The 22,367-nt window shown below is 34.0% G+C and overlaps 2 protein-coding genes across 2 annotated transcripts in view; one reads left to right on the top strand and one right to left on the bottom strand.

Moving 5' to 3' along the window:
• The window catches only part of LOC114344326 (piwi-like protein Siwi), a 138,572-nt gene that overhangs the window by 83,880 nt on the left and 32,325 nt on the right, over positions 1 to 22,367 (bottom strand). The window lies entirely within an intron of this gene.
• LOC126879418 (uncharacterized) overlaps positions 4,190 to 22,367 on the top strand; it is an 84,282-nt gene continuing 66,104 nt past the window's right edge. Inside the window, exon 1 of the mRNA XM_050642426.1 lies at positions 4,190 to 4,725. Within this exon, the coding sequence (XP_050498383.1) occupies positions 4,582 to 4,725 (144 nt within the window). The 5' untranslated portion in view covers positions 4,190 to 4,581. The remainder of the gene's footprint in view (positions 4,726 to 22,367) is intronic.

Raw genomic sequence — 22,367 nt, 5'->3', positions numbered from 1 at the left:
ATTTGTTTATAAATAAAATAACACACTTTCTGCGGACTTGTCATACCCCATATTACTAATATATGCAATCTTAAGATTCGATTTTAGCAATAAAATAGCTGGTAAATAATTTTTCCCAAAAATGGCATTTTTTCGATAATTTTCCCAGACTATCAACAAATTCCAATAAACCGGAGCGCCAACCCAAATTCTGAGCAGTGTCAACATGATAAGGTTAATATCCCCAGTTGTAACTAATATCGAAATGAATAAGAATCGCTATACTCTGCGGCTGTCATGGCGGTGTCGAAATGAAATTGCGACTGTCGAAATGAATTAGAATCAGGCCTCAGGACCATGGCGTTCAAAATCCTATTCTTGGGCGAGGTGGATTAAACTCATTTGTCATATATAGCTTGCTGTGTGTCTTTGCTGCTGTCTTGACTTTTTCCATTTCTTCCTGTCCTTGCACTGAACTTTCCAGTCTTTCACATTCACTACTCTTATGTGTTCTTCTACATTTTCCAGCCATCTTCTGTCTTCCTCTACACCTGGGTCATAGTGCAGTCCCAGTTAGTTGTTATTCTTCTCAACTTATCTGATTGTGGGCGTCTCTGTATCTGTATATGTCCTATCCAATCTAAGGAGAAATTCTATGTATCTGACTATATATTGTCTCTCTTTAATTCTTCAATTTCGGCATTTGTTTTCATTCTTATTTTTTCTCTCTCTTGTTACATTGTGGCCCAGTGTTGTTCTCATTATTTTCTTTCAAATTTCAGAAGGCTATCTTCCTCTTTCTTGTTAATCGTCGTTGTTTCCATCCCATATGTAACAACAGGTCTTATATAGGTTTATCTTTGTTCTCTTACTTACAGTCTTGCTGCTCAGCAGATTTCTATTCATTACATTTTTTTTGCCTTTCAGAATTCTTTCCTCTGTTCTCTTTTCCGGTTTTCCCTATTGTTACTCCCAAGTAGCTAAAGGTAGATACAGTTTCAAATGTATGGTTCTGTGGTATTAGATATTTCTGAATTGTTGTGTCGTCCTTCCCTATAGTCATGTATTTTGTTTTGTTCTGGTTTATCTGTAGCCCTATTCTCTTCGCTTCCGTATTTAATTTTTCAACTGCTTTTATAAGTGTCATCTTCGTCTTCGCTATGATGATTAGATCATCTGCATACGCTACTAATTGAAGTTGATCTGTAATAATATTTTCGTTTGCAAAGTTTGTCCCCCTTATTGCGAAATAAAACACAATATACATCTAATTACAGTAAAACCTCCGTTAACCGAAATAATTGGGGGGAGACCGTTTCGGATAACAAGAATTTCGGTTAAAAATAACATTGTTTTTTGTATTCTTCTTGTATCAAATTACATGGTATTGAAGAGATATAGCTGCAAAACATCGTTGTCAAAGGAAAATACAACAGAAAATAGAAGATTTCTTAAAAAACACTCCAAACATGTTCCTTAATTTTATTGCTTTTTTTTAAATTTACTGTTTATTGACGAAATTATTGAAACTGTCAGCCATTTCGGTTAAACGATGTTTCGGTTAACGGAGGTTTTACTGTAATAAAATACATACTCATAAAAACTGAAGCAAGATATTCCTGAAGCCACACCTGTATGTAGTGATGTAAGAAGAGAATATTCTCGGCCAGAATATTCTCTTAAGAGTTGCTTCGTCCTTAATCGTGCTAAGACGATACATAAAAAAGAAAAATGAAAAACGGAAAATGTGGATACGGATTTTCTAAGTAAACGCGAAACAATGAGTAATTTAACTGTGGAAATAATGCTAGACAATTATTTGTTTAAGAATCTTACAGAATGTCAAAAAGTAATTTCGAACTATTAATAAATATGATAGAGCCAGAAATAGAAAAAACAGATCAAACATGAGAAACGCAATACCAATCTCAACAAGATTAGCAATTGTTATTTATGTATATACTAACAGTTTTAGTTTAATGTACTTATTCCGGGTGCACTACTCTTCCATTTGTCTCATAGTTCCAGAAGTATGCCAAGTTCCACAACTCTGGACGTAAATGTACTGTATTAATAAACCGTGTTGCGATTTCATTTGACCACATATTCATCTTTTCTTTGTATGTTTTGACAAAACCAAATTAAATTTCAACGGAGTACAGGAAATAAAGAGGAAATACAGAGCAACATGCAAAATTTTCCACAGCAGTTAGACTTTATCGGCAACGTATCAGGCACTGCAATAGTGTTCAAATAGCAGTAAGATTTCGACCACATGGCTCAGCCAAACAGCGATATTTTCATTAGATGGCTGTAATGTTGCCAGAAACATACCAAATATATATTTTCCGCAACATATTGCTTCTAAAACTAGCCCTTCTAAATCCGCTTTAAACGTAGACCAATCCATGACTGAGCTGACGACTCGTGAAAAATAAAATCCCACAATAAACTTCTCATCAGTGCATTGAAATGCAGAATGTAGATGACCAGGATAAGCTAATGATAGAAATAGATTCTGAACCTGAGGCCTCATAATTTTCTGATTAAATCACCACATCCATTACTTGCATTATTTGTTGTTAAGAAAAAACTTTCATTTTTTTATCAAATAAATTTTGTGTTCTCTGTTGTTTTTGTATTTTGTTTATACAGGGTGTAACAAAAATACAGGTCATAAATTTAATCACATATTCTGGGACCAAAATAATTCGATTGAACCTAACTTACCTTAGTACAAATGTGCACATAAAAAAAGTTACAGCCCTTTTAAGTTACAAAATGAAAATCGATTTTTTCGAATGTATCGAAAACTATTGGACATTTTTTATTGAAAATGGACATGTGGCATTCTTATGGCAGTATCGTCTTAAGAAAAAATTATAGTGAAATTTGGACACCCCATAAAAATTTTATGGGGGTTTTGTTCCCTTAAACCCCCCAAACTTTTGTGTACGTTCCAATTAAATTATTATTGTAGTACCATTAGTTAAACACAATATTTTTAAAACTTTTTTGCCTCGTAGTACTTTTTTGCCTCGTAGTACTTTTTCGCAAAGTCAGTTTTTATCGAGATATTTCGAATATTTGTCAAATCCACCACATATTTGTATATGGTTAAGTACGATTATGGAGACTTAGTAATAATATGAACATTTATTTACGATTTACATTTTTAGGGATATTTTGAACCATATTAAAAAAGAAGTCACATCTCGATAAAAGGTGCCTTTTCGAAAAAATAAAAAGAGGCAAATTTTTTTTTAAAAACACTGTGTTTAACTAATGATACCTCAGTAATATTTTAATTGAAACGTACATAAACATTTGGGGGGTTTAAAAGAACAAAACCCCCATAAAAGTTTTATGTAAACATATTGACAAATAAGCCTCAACTCGATAAAAACTGCCTTATCGAAAAAATACTAAGAGGCAAAAAAGTTTTAATAATATTGAATTTAACTAATGGTACCCCAATAATAATTTAATTGAGACGTACACAAAAGTTTGGGGGGTTTAAGGGAACAAAATCCCCATAAAATTTTTATGGGGTGTCCAAATTTCACTATAATTTTTTCTTTAAGATGTTCCTGCCATAAGAATACCACATGTGCATTTTCAATAAAAAATCTCCAATAGTTTTCGATATATTCAAAAAAATCGATTTTCATTTTGTAACTTCAAAGGGCTGTAACTTTTTTTATGTGCATATTTGTACTAAGGTAAGTTAGGTTCATTCGAACTATTTTTGGTCCCAGAATATGTGATTTTATTTATGACCTGTATTTTTGTTACACCCTGTATATAAAGAACACGGTTGTTTAGTCTCATAATTTTGTATATAATTTCATGATTTTTAATACCCTATTTCATCTTCAACAATATCTCTAAGTGCGTCGTAGGGTTAATTCTCCATATCGAGAATATTCTCGAGAATATTTTCTGATTTTTCATTCTCGAGAATTTTCCAACACTACCTGTATGTATATATATATTGTAAGCAATAGTACTCTATTAGTATTTAACTACTAGATTTTTACAATTTATTTTTTTTTACCGGAAACACAAAATGAATTTGAAATACTTTAATCAAAGTAGTAGTACCCACAAAAAATTATGTAAGGAAAACCAACAAAGTAGTTCCATTAACTAAATGCAAAGTAACGCCCGCCTACGTCACGATTCACGAATAACTGATGCGCGCTGATAGATACTACCTGTCGGTAGTACCTGTTGAATAATAATCGAAAAATTTAACATTGTACCATAACTAAAATACACCCAGTCAGACCTTGGACCCGTTCTGATCATTGCATTAGGCAACACTCAAAAGAAGTCGTCTCCAAACGTTACACCTATTTGGGGAAATGTCGAAATTACATAAATAATCATTTCTACTCTAATTATGTGTACTTATCCAATAGATAAGATAACAATATACGATATACCAGAGTGTTTGAAGCAAGAAAAGTGATTAACCTGAATGTTGGTGGTGATCTGTGCTGAAAAATACAATTTTTTCGTAAAAAAACACAAAGTGAAACGATGTGATGTGTTAATAACCTTAAAATTGTAGTGTTAGTACCTGAGAATTCTTGGAAAATGCTTTCCGAGCCCTCAAGAAGACCAATTCGGGATCAGGAATTGGCCATAGATAGCGTTGTGGCTACACAATCAGAACTTGGGCCCAGCATACCAGATGGGGGATATGGATGGGTTGTTTTCATCGCAACTTTGTTTTTTCAGGTAGGTACTCATCCTTTCTCTTGAACCATAAACGACTTATGCGCGAACTAATATTAGTTACGAGGGAGGTACCAAAAATACGAATACTAGACGAAAATACGAACTGCAAAAGTTTATTTTTTAATGCAGCTTATTGGTTTAACTCATACTTGATAAAAGTAAGGTGCTACTATAGTATGCGGTCTACCCCGAGGCTCTTATAGTGTGCGGTGTACCGATCGCAATCTGAAAATGCCTGAAAGATTTGCGCAAAATAACGAAATGCAAGAAAACTGTGGAAGCAAAAAACATTTGGAGGAAAATAAATGTAAAATGAAAGGGGACTAATAATTTACAAAAAAAAAAATGTACACCAACTATTTACAAAAAAAATGGACAACATCAAGTTTAGGGCAACGGCCATGCAACAGCATGAATTTTGTGAACAGTGTTGCCATATCTGTTTATAATTCAGACATGAATTTAGACCCTTGTTTAAAATGTTTTTTTTTATAATTTAGATGTTTAAAATATTATAAAAAATATATGTATTTTGAATATTTTAGAACAATATTTAGTTTAGTTAAATTTAAGTTCAGTTTAATTTAGTGTATTCTTAGTTTTATTTCTTAGGTTAGTTTATTCATTTAAGTTAGTTTCTTTTTATTACTATTTAGTATTTTAGATATTTTATTAGTTACAGTTTAGAAATCTTCACATTGTTTAGTGTTTCTATTAACTATTACCCCTATTGATTTTTATATAATTTTAATGCTTTTAATATATTTTCTGACCCCCTCCGTGGCTCAGTGGTAAGAGCGCCTGCCTTTGGATCGAAAAAATCCGAAAGGTTGTGGGTTCGAATCTCACCAGGGTCAGAAATTTTTCATTTATTATAAATTAATAAATGAATACAGTTTCTGTCCTTGTGAGATCGGTACTCACCGGAGGGACCGCAGACGTTCGGATACAATTAGCGTCTCTTTGCAAAGACAATGACGTCGACTTTGCAAAGTAACAAGACACTTACTCAACACACACACTACACATGGCACTAGGTACCTAACTGTTCAAAATTACTGTACCTACCATGCCAATGGCCAATAGTTGTCGAGGCATTAGCTAAATAAAAAATATATATTTTCTGATTTATATCTAACATTTGTTTTTGATTTTTAAATTATACAATTGTGTTCTTATTCAATTTTGAATTTTAGATGTTACAGTAAGAAATATTTTATAACATGGCAACACTGTCAGTGTTTTTAGATTACCTCAATCAAATGTCAACTACAAATTGGTTATGTTTGGTTGCCCTAAACTTGATGTTGTCCAAAAAAATATACCTATGTAACCTAAATATTTATAAAACGATACAGCCAAATTATTATTAAGAAAAAATTCATGCACCTTAATTTAAGAGAGAAAGGTAGTCAATGATTCTAGCTTAAAAAAATTATGCAGACACCCTAACCAAAAAGATAGAAGATTATGGTATTATTTATACAGGGTGTCCCGAAAAGATTGGTCATAAATTATACCACACATTCTGGGGTCAAAAATAGTTCGATTGAACCTAACTTACCTTTGTACAAATGTACTCATAAAAAAAGTTACAGCCCTTTGAAGTTACAAAATGAAAATCGATTTTTTTCAATATATCGAAAACTATTAGAGATTTTTTATTGAAAATGGACATGTATCATTCTTATGGCAGGAACATCTTAAAACAAAATTATAGTGAAATTTGTCCACAACATAAAAATTTTATGGGGATTTTGTTCCCTTAAACTCCCCAAACTTTTGTGTACGTTCCAATTAATTCATTATTGTGGTACCATTAGTTAAACACAACATTTTTAAAACTTTTTTGCCTCCTAGTATTTTTTCGATAAGCCAGTTTTTATCGACATGCGGCTTCTTTTTTAATATCTTTACATACAAATTGTATGGGGGTTCTGTTCCTTTAAACCCCCCAAATGTTTGTGTACGTTCCAATTAAACTACATATTACTGTGGTACCATTAGTTAAACACAGTGTTTTTAAAAAAATTTTGCCTCTTAGTCTTTTTTTGATGTCACCTTTTATCGAGATGTGGCTTCTTTTTCAAAATATACCTATGAATGTAAATTATAAATAAATTTTCAGATTATTAACAGGTCTCTATAATCGAACTTAACCATATACAAATATGTGGTGGATTCGACAAATATTCAAAATATCTCGATAAACACTGGCTTATCGAAAAAGTACTAAGAGGCAAAAAAGTTTTAAAAGCATTGTGTTTAACTAATGGTGCTACAATAATAGTTTAATTCGAACGTACACAAAAGTTTGGGGGGTTTAAGGGAACAAAACCCCCAACCCCCATAAAATTGTTATGGGGTAAACAAATTTCACTTTAATTTTTTTTAAGATGTTACTGCCATAAGGATGCCACATGTCCATTTTCAATAAAAAAATCTCTAAGAGTTCTCGATATATGAAAAAAAAATGATTTTCATTTTGTCATTTCAAAGAGCTGTAACTATTTTTGTGTGAACTATTGTATATAGGTAAGTGAGGTTCAATCAACATATTTTTGACCCCAGAATCTGTGCTATAATTTATGACCAATCTTTTCGGGACACCCTGTATAATAATAAAGAAACACGTTTATTGTATACTTCTCAAAATGTTTATTACTACTTAGCAAAAAAAACATTTTGAGTACGCTTGGTTTGCTGCCTTTCATTATTGTGTGCAAGGTGCAAGCCCTTCTGAAAGATTACGGTATGGTTTAGCCGCACAGGTAGACCGCAAGCTATTGCACAAACGCAATCGTAGACCGCATACTAAAGTGGAACCAAAAAAAGTTATTGGTAAGTCATGAAAACGTTTAAGAGATGGAAACTATTTGTCTTATTATGTCTATGAGTAATTTTTTTTGTTTTCATCCATTTTACAAAAATTTGAAAACCTTGAATTGTCCATATCCGTCTGTCCGTTCGTAAACACAACTCCTCAGTGATTAGACCAAATACAATGACAAATAGGTGTCGAATGAAAGCTTATAACCCAAGGATGGTAATAAAGGTGAGAAAGTTGACCTCGGATTTCCGAATTTAGAGCTGCAACCGGAAGTAATATTCTAAAGTCGCTGAAATAGTACAAGCGATATATTAGTCGACGCGCTTTGGCAAGACAAAAACAAATGTACCTACTTCTGAGTTTTATTACTTCCGATAAAAAAGTTGCAACCGGAAGTGCCCAAATATGTGTTTATAGAGAAGAAATAATTTGTTGAAGATGACATTTAATATAAATTCGCAAACTGAGAAGAAAAGGCACTAATATTTTTTATCTGGATGAAACGTGGATTAAAAGACATTGTTTAAGAAAAGTTTGTGAAGATAAACAGTAGTTTTAATCTGTTACTCATGCGTTTACTGAAGGTGTGTCTGCTAGATTAAAATTTCCAAGTGGTAAAGTAGTCCAGAGCAATACAGTCCGTCTAATTTACTTACCGTTGCACGTCATTATTTACGTTAGAGATCCAAGTTGACATTGTGACATTGTTGCCCAATTACAAAAAATTCTTGAATTCATTTTAAATCAAATACATCACATAATTTTTGCGGAAGTGGATTATACAGCAAAACAAATTAACATTCAATGTAAATAAATAAAAACTTTAGAAATAGAAAACAAGAATTAAGTTATAATCTTACGTTAAAGTATATAATAAAAACAGTAAATATAAAGAAACAAATACTTATAGTAAAGAATAAAAACAAATATGAAGTGTCATCACCGCAACTGTCAAATACATGTTATCAATTTTTGCCAAAATACCACCTTCGTTCGATTACAGTTACAGTGTGTTCCGAACAAATGTGCTTCATAAAAACGCTTTATAATCCATCATCATCATCATCATCATTCTCTTTGCCTTATCCCTATGCGGGGTCGGCTTCCCTAATTGCATTTCTCCACACAATTCTATCTTGGGTCATATCAATGTTAATCCCCTTTACCAACATATCCAGCCTTAGCGTCTCCCCCCAGGTCTTCTTTGGTCTTCCTCTCCTACTCCTTCCAGTAATCTGCACTTCAGCTATTCTTCGTATTGGGTGATTAACGTCTCGACGTGAACATGACCAAACCATCTTAACCTATGCTCTCTCATTTTGGCATCAATCGGTGCCACACCTAGACTTCCCCTAATATACTCATTTCTAATTTTATCCTTCTTTGTCACTCCACTCATCCATCTAAGCATTCTCATTTCCGCCACATGCATTCGTTGTTCCTCTTTCTTTTTCACTGCCCAACATTCAGTTCCGTACATCATAGCCGGTCTTATGGCTGTTTTATAGAGTTTTCCCTTCAGCTTCATTGGAATTTTTCTGTCACACAACACACCACTCGCTTCTTTCCACTTCATCCATCCAGCCCTAATTCTACTGCATGCATCTCCATCTATTTCTCCATTACTCTGTAATACCGATCCTAGGTACTTAAAACTATTACTTTTCACAATCATTTCACCATCCTAAGATACCATTTTATTTGTAGTAACTCCATCTTTAAATGAACATTCCAAATACTCTGTTTTTGTCCTACTAAGTTTTAAACCTTTTTCCTTCAGAGCTTGTCTCCACTGTTCCAGTTTTTGTTCTAAATCTCTTTCACTATTTCCTATTAACACTACATCATCAGCATACATTAGGCACCATGGAATACTACCCTGTAGTTTCGCTGTTATCTGATCCAAAACTAATGAGAATAAATAAGGACTAAGCACCGAGCCTTGGTGCAATCCTACTTTCACCTGAAATTTATCAGTCTCTCCCACACCTGTCCTAACACTAGTTGTTACTCCCTCATACATATCTCTCACAATCTTTACATATTCGCCAGGGACTCCTTTCTTATTGAGTGCCCACCACAGAACCTCTCGAGGAACTCTATCATATGCTTTCTCAAGATCAATGAATACCATATGAGCGTTGGTCTCTTTATTCCTGTATTTTTCCATCAGTTGCCTTACAATGAAAATTGCATCTGTTGTTGATCTGCCCTGCATAAAGCCAAATTGATTATCGGTTTCTTCGGATATATTCGGTTTCTTCACGTATCCGTCTATCAATTACTCTCTCCCATATTTTCATGGAGTGGCTAAGTAGTTTTATAGCCCTGTAGTTTGTACATTGTTGTATGTCTCCCTTGTTTTTGTAGACAGGTACTAATATACTGCTTCTCCATTCGTCTGGCATTTGTCCAACAAAAACGCTTTATAATCCATTTATACAAATTAAATGAAAAATATTATTGTGTATTTCTTTAAGTTAACATTAATAGAAATCTTTAAATATTATTTCTACGCGTACATAATAAAATATGTCTAGTGGCTGTAATGCAAGTGTACTCGGCAAAATGATTCTAAAAAAGAACACACCTACTGCCTAAATATTTCGTGTTGGTATCATGTGACGTCACGGGCTATGACGCGGATGACTTGCAACGGTAAGTAAATTAGACGGAGTATAAGTTATTCCCGGGATTTTAACGCGACAAGGTATTTGCCCAGTTTTTTTTAAATTTTATAGACCTCAATAACTGTAGTTGGTTCCTGTAGTTGGTTCGATGGATTTTTTAAAATTTTTACAATTTTGAGGCCAAGAATACACCCTTTGTCTACCAGTAACAAGTAAATCATTTTAACACGTTATGCGCCATGGCGGTCCCTAGGGACCGATGCCTTGGCCGGGGGGCAATTTTTCAATATTGTGTCTGGCGCTTAACGTGTTAAACGAAATTTTAGATAACGATCTGATAAAACACGTTTGAAGTTTTAAAATGGTGATTTATAAATATTGATTTACTATTTCACATCTGTTTCACAGAAAATAGTAAAAAAACTAAGCTCTTAATTTTCAATAAATGTTAACCATTGCACAAAAGAACCTACAACCTTGATATTGCGTGAAAAGTTGGGTCCTGTAGTATTAAAAATATCCTTGAAGTTTCAGAGTGAGTCATATATTAATTTAAAAACAATTTAAATTGTTTATCCCAAACAACTTTTTTGCAGTAGGTAATATAAGTCAGAAAACAACAGTAATAAACAACAAAGAGTATAGTTCTAATAAAGGATTTTAAAGAAGTGAAAATTTCTAGATTGCAAAAATATTGCAATTCTTTGATTATAAACAATGTGAATACCTTGAATAACAAATTTTTTGTTGCCCGGGGAACAGATTTTTCACATTAGAAAAACGGGGAATTTTACACAAGTTTAAAGAAACAGTTAGTTCTACTACGATAATTAGTTACGTAGTTAGTACCTTTTTACAATAAGCGACATAAAAAAAAAATGAGATATCAACTTCAAACTCAAGCTATGAACTATATCTTTGGTTCTTAGTGATTGATATTGACGTTTATTTTTATAATTTGAATGTACCTACTCTTTGTAACAATAGTATTGATATACAGAACTCTATTCAAGCCCGTCCTCACTCCTGGGTTTCCTCGAAAGCGGCACCGAGAAACTGCGACCGTAACACTGCGATGAATGACGTCATAAAAAACTGTACCACCACGTACCACGCAAAATAATGACACTGGTTTCCAAGGATGCATTGGAAGCCACCACTTGCTGAGTTTACACATTTCATTGCCGCAGTGAAGAATCTTGAATTTTTCACCGTAATCTGACGTCATTCATCGCAGTGTTACGGACGCAGTTTGTCGGTGCCACTTTCGAGGAAACCAAGGCTTTACGCGTCAGAAACGAACGACAACAAAAAGTGATGAAGAACGGTTAGACTGTTTTGAATTCTTGAAATATTTAATGTTGTAATATTGAAAAGGCTAAACGCCGATGTTAATAGATATAACTTTTGGGAACATGGTGAAACTCTAATCGAGAAACTTAATCAACCATCTTAGGCCAACGTTGACTACCAAGTCTTAGACTGGTTGATTATACACCATGTTCCCGGAGGTTATATCTATTAACATCGGCGTTTAGCCTTTTGATTAATACAACAACATAATGTAGATTGAATTATAATTACAACCATTGTTTGGTTCTGGGGCTATTTAGCATGTATTTGAATTCACTGATGATGGACTGATAGGTCCGAAAACGTTCTGAATTGGACATATTTTATTCAATCGATTGGGATTTTTTAAAATTTTAGTAAATATACCTATTACATAGAAGTGGTTTTTACTTCATGTTAAAAATAGATCATTTTACAGTATCGGGACAAATTCCCGGTACCGCCCCGTTAGCTGGTTGGGAGGCCACGACTTTTATTTATTTTACGCGTACTACAAGACCTGCAAATCCAAATCGCTTAATTCAGAGCTAAGCAGCAATTATTTTTAAAATTTATATAGGATGAAATGAGACAAAACGAACTGAAAGAAGAGACGGATCTCTTTGTATAAATAAACATAGTTTTTGTTTATTCTCCTTGGAAGATTTTGAGATGTTATTCTAAAACGCCGTCCACACTCTCGCCGAAGTCGATCGAGGTTCATCAAGTACGAGAGTGTAGACGGCCACCTTGTCTAACTTCGTTCTACTTCCGAAATCTGTCGGTCTGCCGCGTCCTGCCACACTCTCGGCGAAGTTACTTCGCCAAAGTTGACCGAAGTGCCTCTCTACACACTCGTTCTACTTCGCGATGAACACATTCAAGCGGTGCGATACCGACAAAGATCCCTTTGACTCGGACGCGCCAGACCGACAGATTTCGGAAGTAGAACGAAGTTAGGCAAAGTTACACAAGGTGGCCATCTACACTCTCGTACTTGTTGAACATCGATCGACTTCGGCGAGAGTGTGGACGGCGTTTAACGTTTATATATAACGTTTTAAAATATATAAACAAAGAAAGTTTTTGCTAAAAAAAGTGTTATTTCAAAGGACAGAGTATGGGTTTTTATTTTGCAATAAACAAATTTATTTATTTATATCGAAATTTATATCCGCTGTCCTGCGCGTAGAACCTGTTTATTTAAAAAAAAAAAATTCCTGACGCCGTGGTAGTTAACCGATTTTAATTTTGCAAATTGCAGTATTCTTCTATATGTAAAAAAAATTCAACTTGCTGTCTGCTTTATTTTCAGTCCTGCAACATTTTGAAAAAATGAATTTTTTTTGCGAAAGCTGGATTGCAAAATTTATTTTGCAAAATCTGTTAATCCGATCTTAATGAAATTTACAGTATTGCTTTTTTATATCATAAAGTTTCTTCTGGGTGAAATATGAAGGTCCTAAGTGTAGCATAAATGGTTGAAAAACGTAAAATGCAAATACGTTTTTTTATGTTTTTTTCGCAATTATTGCTATTTTGCAACAAGGGTGACAATTTTTAAAATTTTTAACTAATCCTATATTGTAGGAAATTTAATTAAGCAACTTTTATGTCAGTTCAACTTTTCTCGGAAATGAATACTTTTAAAGCTATAATCAAAAACGAAGAAAAAAATCTAATTTTTCCTTCATTTTTTTTTGGACATTTTGATTATTTAAACAATGTTCCAGACCTTTTTTAGTGGAAGGATAACTCAAATATTATTATATGAGTTAATTCCAAGCAATTTCTGCAAAAAATATGGGTCACCTGTCAACGTCCACCTCAAAACAGATGCGCCTGGACTATATCCACTAAAACTACTTTCGGCCTTTTAATAATTTATGTTTCCTAACATATGCCCATAAATCGGATAACATCATACAAACGTGTCAGAATGTGATAAAATTTTATTTTCTGAAGAGCTGGTTGCACTTATATTATCACTGGCAATAATGAGTTTGTTTCAGTTCCTTATCTCCTATTTTATCAAAATTATGTGTAATCTTCCACAACTTTTGGATAAGATAGATACACAGGGCTGTAGTGTGGTGTGACCATTTTAAGTGTGTTCTTATCGAGATATATCAAATTTCGGTCTCATACATGGGCGTTCCAGGTCGAATAATCAAGGAAATTAAAACAAAAACTTACAGCAAAAAACATATTGGAGATATCATAGGCTAATGAAGGACAAGAACTTATTCAGAAATACAAAACTGAAAATATACAGAGTTGCAATCAGACCAATACTTCATACGCAGCTGAGACAATGTGCATCAAAGATAAAGATGAAAAAAAAAAAAAGAATGTACTTTGCACGCACGTAAAAAGTTATACTTCTATTATAGGTATGATTTCAACAAAATTTAATATACTTTCAACAGGTTATTATTTGTATTTTATTTAAAGATTAAACTAATTTTAATACCTACTACTTTCCAAAAATGTTTATTAAAACAATACCAACAATAAAAAAAAAATAGAAAACGCACGGATTCGAACCGGGGACCTCTCGATCTCCAGTCGAACGCTCTACCACTGAGCTATAATCCCTTTGCTTTTTAAGTACATAATAATAATAATATAATAAAAATAGAGTTTATTTGTAGCAACTAACAACATAATAAATAAACCCAGTTTCTCACTGAAGTTGTTAGTCACATAGACTACAACTTGTGCGTGAGGGTTAAATTTTGATTAAGCATATTAAATAACATTAATTTATCTTATAGGTTAACAAAAAGGAATAAAATATAGTCTTTTTCGATCATCTGACTTCAAATTTGGGCTCCTCTTCTCACCTAATTCAGTTACTGTTAAATTTTGTTTATGGGACCTCCGAAAATAATAATAATATTAATTAACATCTTATTCCCGAGGAAGGCAAATCCAAAGACACAAAAATTATAATAAATATATTTACTACAAACACTAATATATTCTTTCCACGCCCTTTTGGACTGATATATACATAACTTAAAATATTTTTAGCAACGACCTCCATACTGTCTGTGTGCGCATGAGCGCAGAATAATAAAAATCCTCAGACGGATTATGAGCCCGATAAGAATGGAAAACAGAGAAATGAGAAGACGAATGAACCATGAACTAAGAGACATAGGCAATGAAGGGAGGAGATATAGTTAGATTTACTAAAGCACACATACTGATATAGCTGGGACACATAAAGAGAAGGAAAAACGACCTATTGAGTAAGATCACTAAATGGAAGCCAGAAACTGAAAGACCAAATGGAAGAGCCAGAGAGAGATAGGAGGACCAGGCCATGAGAGATTGTCGAGTCATTATATGGCAGTGTCCGTGTGATAAGAATGTATTGCAGTTTTAAGGAATGTGTAGATATTGTATATGTTTTTAAAGTCAGTCGAGTTTGTAACATTCATCGGATAACATCCAAATAAAAACTTTGTTTTAAGTTACACTTGCGTATTTTAATAGGGGTAATTTTCTGTAATCGAAAGTTATTTTCTATAATTTAATTTCATTTCCAATAATGACACGAGCCGTCTCACCGTGCCTCGGAGAGCACGTTAAGCCGTCGGTCCCCCTGGGCTAGTGTACATCGGCACTAGTTACTTGAAACAGGGTTCAAGATGTAAATGGCGCCGGAACTGTGTAATGGGATCTTGTCAGAGAAATACACTTTTTAATTATATATTTATTAACATAGAACGTATATAAAATATTACACTAAATATTAACTACACAAAGTTAAATGGTAGATACTGATTAATACCTGAGCGTATGTTGCTGATGTACTGGATGGCTGGATCTGAATGATTTCCCTATTCGGTTTTCGGGTTTTTATATTAGTCTTAATTATACAAACTAATTGTTTTTAAACAATAGAAATTTACAGAACATAGTTTAAATCAATAAATGTTGCTATTTAGACATTAGTAAATATTATGGGGAAAACACTATTGTGTATTAATTAGATTATAATTTGGACTTTTACACTTTGGTGAGTAAATAGTAATTTAGGAAAATTTGTTATGGCTTATGAATTTAGAAAGTAATGTACAGGGTGATGGTTACATTACAACTGTCCGAAAGGATCTCCCCGGCAAAAATGCCATACGATATTATTATAATTTAATTTCGAACCTACGGATCTTTGAGTAAAGTAACTCGTGGACATCCCAGCGTAACAGAGATATCAAAATCCTGAAATTAAGAATCTGGAGGGAACTACGCACATATCGAAATGAGTGAAAGAAAATTGTAACGAAAGGCAAGTCATACAACAAACTTTGACAATACACAAGAAGAATGAGGAGTGATTCACCTCAATAAGCGAATCACTGAGGACTTGTTATATGGCATGGAGTATATAAATTTAGAAAATCCCTCGTATAAGTACAATTATTAATTTCTATACATATTTTTAAATTTTTTATGACATTTATTGTAAACAATAGCAATTTATGTTTTTGTAAAAGTTTAAATTCGATAAGCGGCATCAAATTAATTTGTTACCATATCTATTAATTTTAACAATCGGACCAATTTCGTATTAAAATGTTTTTGAGTTCATAATTTTTAATTTTATTAAAATGAGATCCTGTATTCTATTCAACATCACATTAGAGAAAATAATTAGAGAGTCAAAAGTCAACACCAGAGGAACAATAAACAAAAAGTGTACAAATATTGGCATTTGCAGATGATGTTAATATCATAGCTAGAAGCAAAAGAGAAATGATAGAAGCATTTAATGCTATAGAAAGAGCGGCACAAAACAGTGGCCTAAATATTAATGAAATAAAAACCAAATACATGAAGACCAGTAAATCGACAGGCCAAAGAAACCTACAGAATCTGACAATAGGAGACTATATCATCCAAAGCGTAAAAATTTTTACATATCTAGGTTCGCTAGTTACCGCAGATAACAATGTCAGCGAAGAAGTTAAGAGAAGAATACATATTGCTAATAAAACATATAATGGACTCATTAAACATCTAAGATCTAACAACATCACGAGAAAAACCAAATGCAAAATATACAAAACCCTGATAAAACCGGTCCTTATATATGGATCAGAGACATGGACACTGACGAAAAGCGATGAGAACTTATTAAGTACGTTTGAACGAAAAATCCTTACGACACATATATAAGGGGGTGAAAGAAAATGACGTATGGCGCAGAAGATATAATTTTGAACTATACGCAGCATACAACGAACCCGACGTCATAACATCCATAAAGATCGGACGTCTGCGCTGGATGGGCCATGTTGAACGAATGTTGGAGACCGAAACACCAAAACACATAATGAAGCAAACACCAGTGGGGAGAAGGTCAAAGGGAAGACCCAAACTTAGATACATGGAACAAGTGGAACAAGATCTGAAAACACTTGAGATTACCCACTGGAAGAACAAAGCAAGGAACAGAACAGAATGGCGGAAAATCCTAGAACAAGCCAGGACCCAAAAAGGGTTGTCGAGCTACTGATGATGATGATGAAAATGAGATTAACGCCAACGGATGTTGCAAGAAAATAGCGAAACGTGGACGGTAACAAAGGCAAACGAAGAGAGTTTGAGAAAGAAGAATCCAAAGATTTTTGGGCCCGTACTTGATGAAGCAGCAGGACAATGTAGGATAAGAACTAAAAAGGGCTTGAAGAACTATATCCAGACGACAAAATAATAAAAAAAAAAAGTCCAGATGACTCTAATGGGCAGGGCACATCAGAAGACATTCTGACGAAAGAACAGTAAGGCTGTTATGATATCATAATCAGCAGGTATGGCAAATATCCGATAATCAATTTGGCTTTATGCAGGGCAGATCAACAATAGATGCAATTTTCATTTGTAAGGCAACTGATGGAAAAATACAGGAATAAAGAGACCAACGCTCATATGGTATTCATTGATCTTGAGAAAGCATATGATAGAATTCCTCGAGAGAATCTGTGGTAGGTACTCAATAAGAAAGGAGTCCCTAGCGAATATGTAAAGATTGTGAGAGATATGTATGAGGGAGTAACGACTAGTGTTAGGACAGGTGTGGGAGAGACTGATAAATTTCAGGTGCAAGTAGGATTGCACCAAGGCTCGGTGCTTAGTCCTTATTTATTCTCATTAGTTTTGGACCAGATAACAGCGAAACTACAGGGTTGCATTCCATGGTGCTTAATGTATGCTGATGATGTCGTTAGTAGGAAATAGTGAAAGACTTAGAACAAAAACTGGAACAGTGGAGACAAGCTCTGGAGGAAAAAGGTTTAAAAGTTAGTAGGACAAAAACAGAGTATTGGAATGTTCATTTAAAGATGGAGTTACTACAAATAAAATGGTATCTTTGAATGGTGAAATGATTGTGAAAAGCAATAGTTCCAAAAGTACCTAGGATCGGTATTACAGTACAGAGTAATGGAGAAATAGATGGAGATGCATGCAGTAGAATTAGGGCTGAATGGATGAAGTGGAAAGCGATTGGTGTGTTGTGTGACAGAAAAATTCCAATGAAGCTGAAGGGAAAATTCTATAAAAAGACCGGCTATGATGTACGGAACTGAATGTTGGTTAGTGAAAAAGAAAGAGGAACAACGAATGCATGTGGCGGAAATGAGAATGCTTAGATGGATGAGTGGAGTGACAAAGAAGGATAAAATTAGAAATGAGTATATTAGGGGAAGTCTAGGTGTGGCACCAATTGATGCCAAAATGAGAGAGCATAGGTTAAGATGGTTTGGTCATGTTAAACGTCGAGACGTTAATCACCCAATACGAAGAATAGCTGAAGTGCAGATCCCTGGAAGGAGTAGGATAGGAAGGCCAAAGAAGACCTGGGGGGAGACGATAAGGCAGGACATGTTGGTAAAGGGGATTAACATTGATATGACCCAAGATAGAATTGTGTGGAGAAATGCAATTAGGGAAGCCGACCCCGCATAGGGATAAGGCAAAGAGAATGATGATGAATCAGTAGGTATGGGAAGAATGATGATGATGAATCAGTAGGTATGGGAAGAATGATGATGATGAATCAGTAGGTATGGGAAGAATGATGATGATGAATCAGTAGGTATGGGAAGAAGTCTTCAACTGGAAGAAGACTACGTGGACGCCCTCGACTTGGATGTAAAATTGGATGGAGATTGCTCAAGACAGAGAGGAATTGTAGATGTTGTCGAATCGGCTAAAATCCACGAACGGTTGTAACGCCAAGGAGTAGTAGTACTAGAAGTCCGTGGATTTAGTGCTAGATGACTAGGTGTAAGTGTCAAAATCAACTTTATGACGCCCAGATGTTAGGTATAACTCGTTGTGCTGTTCAAAGAGCCATACGTGGTTCAATCAAAATGGCAACCACACTAGAATGTCAGGATCAAGCTATGGGAGATCTGGGAGAGCAAAATCCGCACATGATGATCGATTTTTAGTTTCTTCGTGTTAAGAAATAGACGCCAAACTTCAATTGAGCTGGTAAATCGCCTAAACGAAGTACTAAATGGGGACGAAAGTAGGTGGATAGTTCGTCACCGACTTCATGGAATTTATTATCCAGAAGACCAACCCTATGTCCCCAGCTATTCAGTCACTTTCGTATGATGCTACTACGAAAATAACCCTATTTAATTCCACAGGTTGCCATGAACGCCTAGAGCTAGAGCAGTGGCGGCCGATCAGGGTCGGCAGTGCCGACCCACACATTTATAGATATAGTATTTTTACTACAAAAACGTTATTACGTAGGTCAAAATTTTTGACGTAAGAGAACTGTCAAAACATTAGAATGTGACTTTTCATTATTGCTATGTTTATTATAAACACGGCAATAATGAAAAGTCACATTCTAATGTTTTGACAGTTCTCTTACGTCAAAAATTTTAACCTACGTAATAACGTTTTTGTAATAAAAATACTATATTATAGATTTTTTTAATATTCAATTTAATCAGAGTTTGTCATTTTTTGTATCTATGAAATAAAAAAAAACCTGTCAGATAATACATACTAAATTTTATTCATGGTTTTTAAAAGGATTCTACAAATCCGAGCGTTAAGTGATTCCTGCGCATAAGAGACTTTTCAAAAAATGAATGATCCGAGCCATTCATCTGACTGTTCGGCTAGCCGACCCCAGCTCATCCGTATCTTGACGATTTACACGTAAAACTCAACGAAAAATACAAGTCGATGAGCAACCAAACATACATTCTCCGTAGACATTAAGCGGCAGGTACGGCACATTTTCAATCTGCCGGTTTCATTTGGAATTGTAAGCATCGGCAGAAATTGTAAAAAATAATCACGCCATTTTACGTCGTTTAATTGATATTGTAATTTTTTAAGTTGTCAAGAATTATCATTTATTTATAGATAAGTAACTAATAAAATTGTTTAAGAAATACGATTTGGATTTTCTAATTTACTTTTTGATTCTAAGATATTTAGCGGCATGTCTAAAGCAGTACAGAATGAACTAATATAATCAATTAGTTATATTTTGAATACCGTTATTGGATCTGATATTCAGAAAACCATTTGCTTTTCGCTAGAAGTAAATGAAACTTCTGGTTGTCATGTCATTTACAATAATTATCAACTGTTGTCCGATACGCGTTACGTGGTAATATTTATGAGAGGTTTTTAGGTTTTACAGACGTGAGCAAAAGCAATAAGGCAGCATATGTTTTTGGTGTTTTAAAGAACAGATTAAAATTTTTTGATATCAAAAATAAATTGGTAGGGCAAACTTATGACGGCGCTGCCGTGATGTCTGGTGAATTGAACGGTCTCCAGGCAAAAGTTAAAACTATTGCACCACAAGCTTTATTTACTCACTGTCATGGGAATAGAATGAATTTAGTTTTGCAGGATAGATACGTGTAAAAAATTAAAGAATATTGTCTTTTCTTGCCAGTTTAGCTCGCCAAAACGGACTACTGTTTTAAAACAATTTGTTTCGAAAAAAATGCAAACAGTTTGTCAGACGCGATGAAATAACCTGTTAGTTTCCACTGTAGCAGATTTTCGTGAACAGCTTTTGGAAGTTTTTTAAATTTATTATCGAAAGCCAGGATTTTGAAAGTTGTGATGTGATATCTTGATCCGTGAAGCAATCGGTTTGAGAACTTTATTAAATGATTACTCTTTTAATATTCTTTTAAATATTTTTAAGAAAGTGTTTGCCCAAACCGATTTGATATTCATTGTTGTTCAAAATCAGTCAACTGACATTATTTATTCCAAAGATAGAACATTACGCTGTTATTATACGCAGTGACGTTTTGGATTCGCTTGATATTTCCGAATGACCCCAAAAAATACACAGGCATGATACATAATATCTCGAAAAACGAGTATATTTGTTTTGAAATTTTGGATACCTACTATGTTTTTTGCAAATAGATACTCGTTTTTCGAATTTTGAAGATTTGCAAATTTTTGACCTCTTTGACGATTCAAAATTTAAAAGTTACCTTCGCCAAAGAATTTTCAAGATATTTATTATTACAAATTACTTAAAAATTACGCTGATCCAAATATTTTCAGAAAGTTGGATAAGTTACAAAATATTGTGTAATTTTATATAGTAAGTACCTACTGCAATTATTCATTACAACAAACTGATCATCAATTCTCTTATTACCACCAATTTCTGCTTTAAATGAACGGGATTTCTATTGTCTCAAAAGAATCAAAACATATTGTCAAAACACCATGAAACAAGAGAGAATGTCAAGTAAACCAAACACAAAAATCTCCTATGATGATTTAAGCCTTTTAATTAGATGGTATACCTATATGAGGAGACAAAAAGACCTTGCCGACCCTGTCTCTAAGGCCACGAGCCGCCACTGCTAGAGGCGTCGGTGACACCTGACTCACGCACGCAAAACGCCTTTTGGCGTGAGGTGGCAGCGAATGTGTTAAGTTAACATGTCCCATCTACAAGTGGCATCTCCAAAAATGTGTCTTCTTCTCTATAAAATAGGCCGAGATCGAATTTTTTGCACCTGAGGAACCTATTTGTAGACCTAGTTTTATAAAAATTTTACATAAAATTTTAGCAACAATAAATATTAACATTTTTTATCTTCTGCTACATTAATATGCAACTTTATCACACATCAACGAATGATGTTTTTTTTTGACATGGAGTATGTATGTACATTGTTAAAACAAACAAGGAACCATCTGTTCAATTCAGATTATAAATAGGCAGAGTTCAAACAAAAGTTTTTTTAGTAAAGAATACGACATATCCAATTCCCGGTAGGCTTATCTGCTGTTTTCTGCTTGTTCTAATTTGTTGTAAACGATACCTTTTTTGTGTCGACCTAAATAGAATTATTGTAGTATCATCGGTTGTAACCACTTTTGAGTATAAAAACAGAGCCGTCTATTCATTAATATTCTTTTCATAACTTCCGCTTCAATGTTTTTAGATTCATTATGGCAGTCAGAATAATAAAATTCTGTATTTATTATACTAATATATTACAGTTAAATCGTAAACTCCAGTGTCAAGACGCCTATTGAATTGGACCGAAACCGATCAGACAAAATTTGATTTTTCTGAATTTACGCCAGTCAATAGACCAGTGCAAATAGCAAAAAAACAATAAAAAATTAATAGCAGGATGAGACCAATTCCAAATGAAAGTACACATATTAGATAACATGTGGAACATTTTTCACCAAATCTGGATGAGGGGAACATGGGTTGGGGGAGCGTTTTTAGGGGTGAAAACGGTTAATTACGATTTGCGGCAAAACGGCACATCCTATCGAAAAAAGTTAAATCGCAAAGTTGT

The sequence above is a fragment of the Diabrotica virgifera genome, chromosome 2 (genome assembly GCF_917563875.1).
Source record: "Diabrotica virgifera virgifera chromosome 2, PGI_DIABVI_V3a".
Lineage (NCBI taxonomy): Eukaryota > Metazoa > Arthropoda > Insecta > Coleoptera > Chrysomelidae > Diabrotica > Diabrotica virgifera.
The sequence above is the reverse complement of the archived record's forward strand: the minus strand, read 5'-3'. Positions and strand labels throughout refer to the sequence as shown.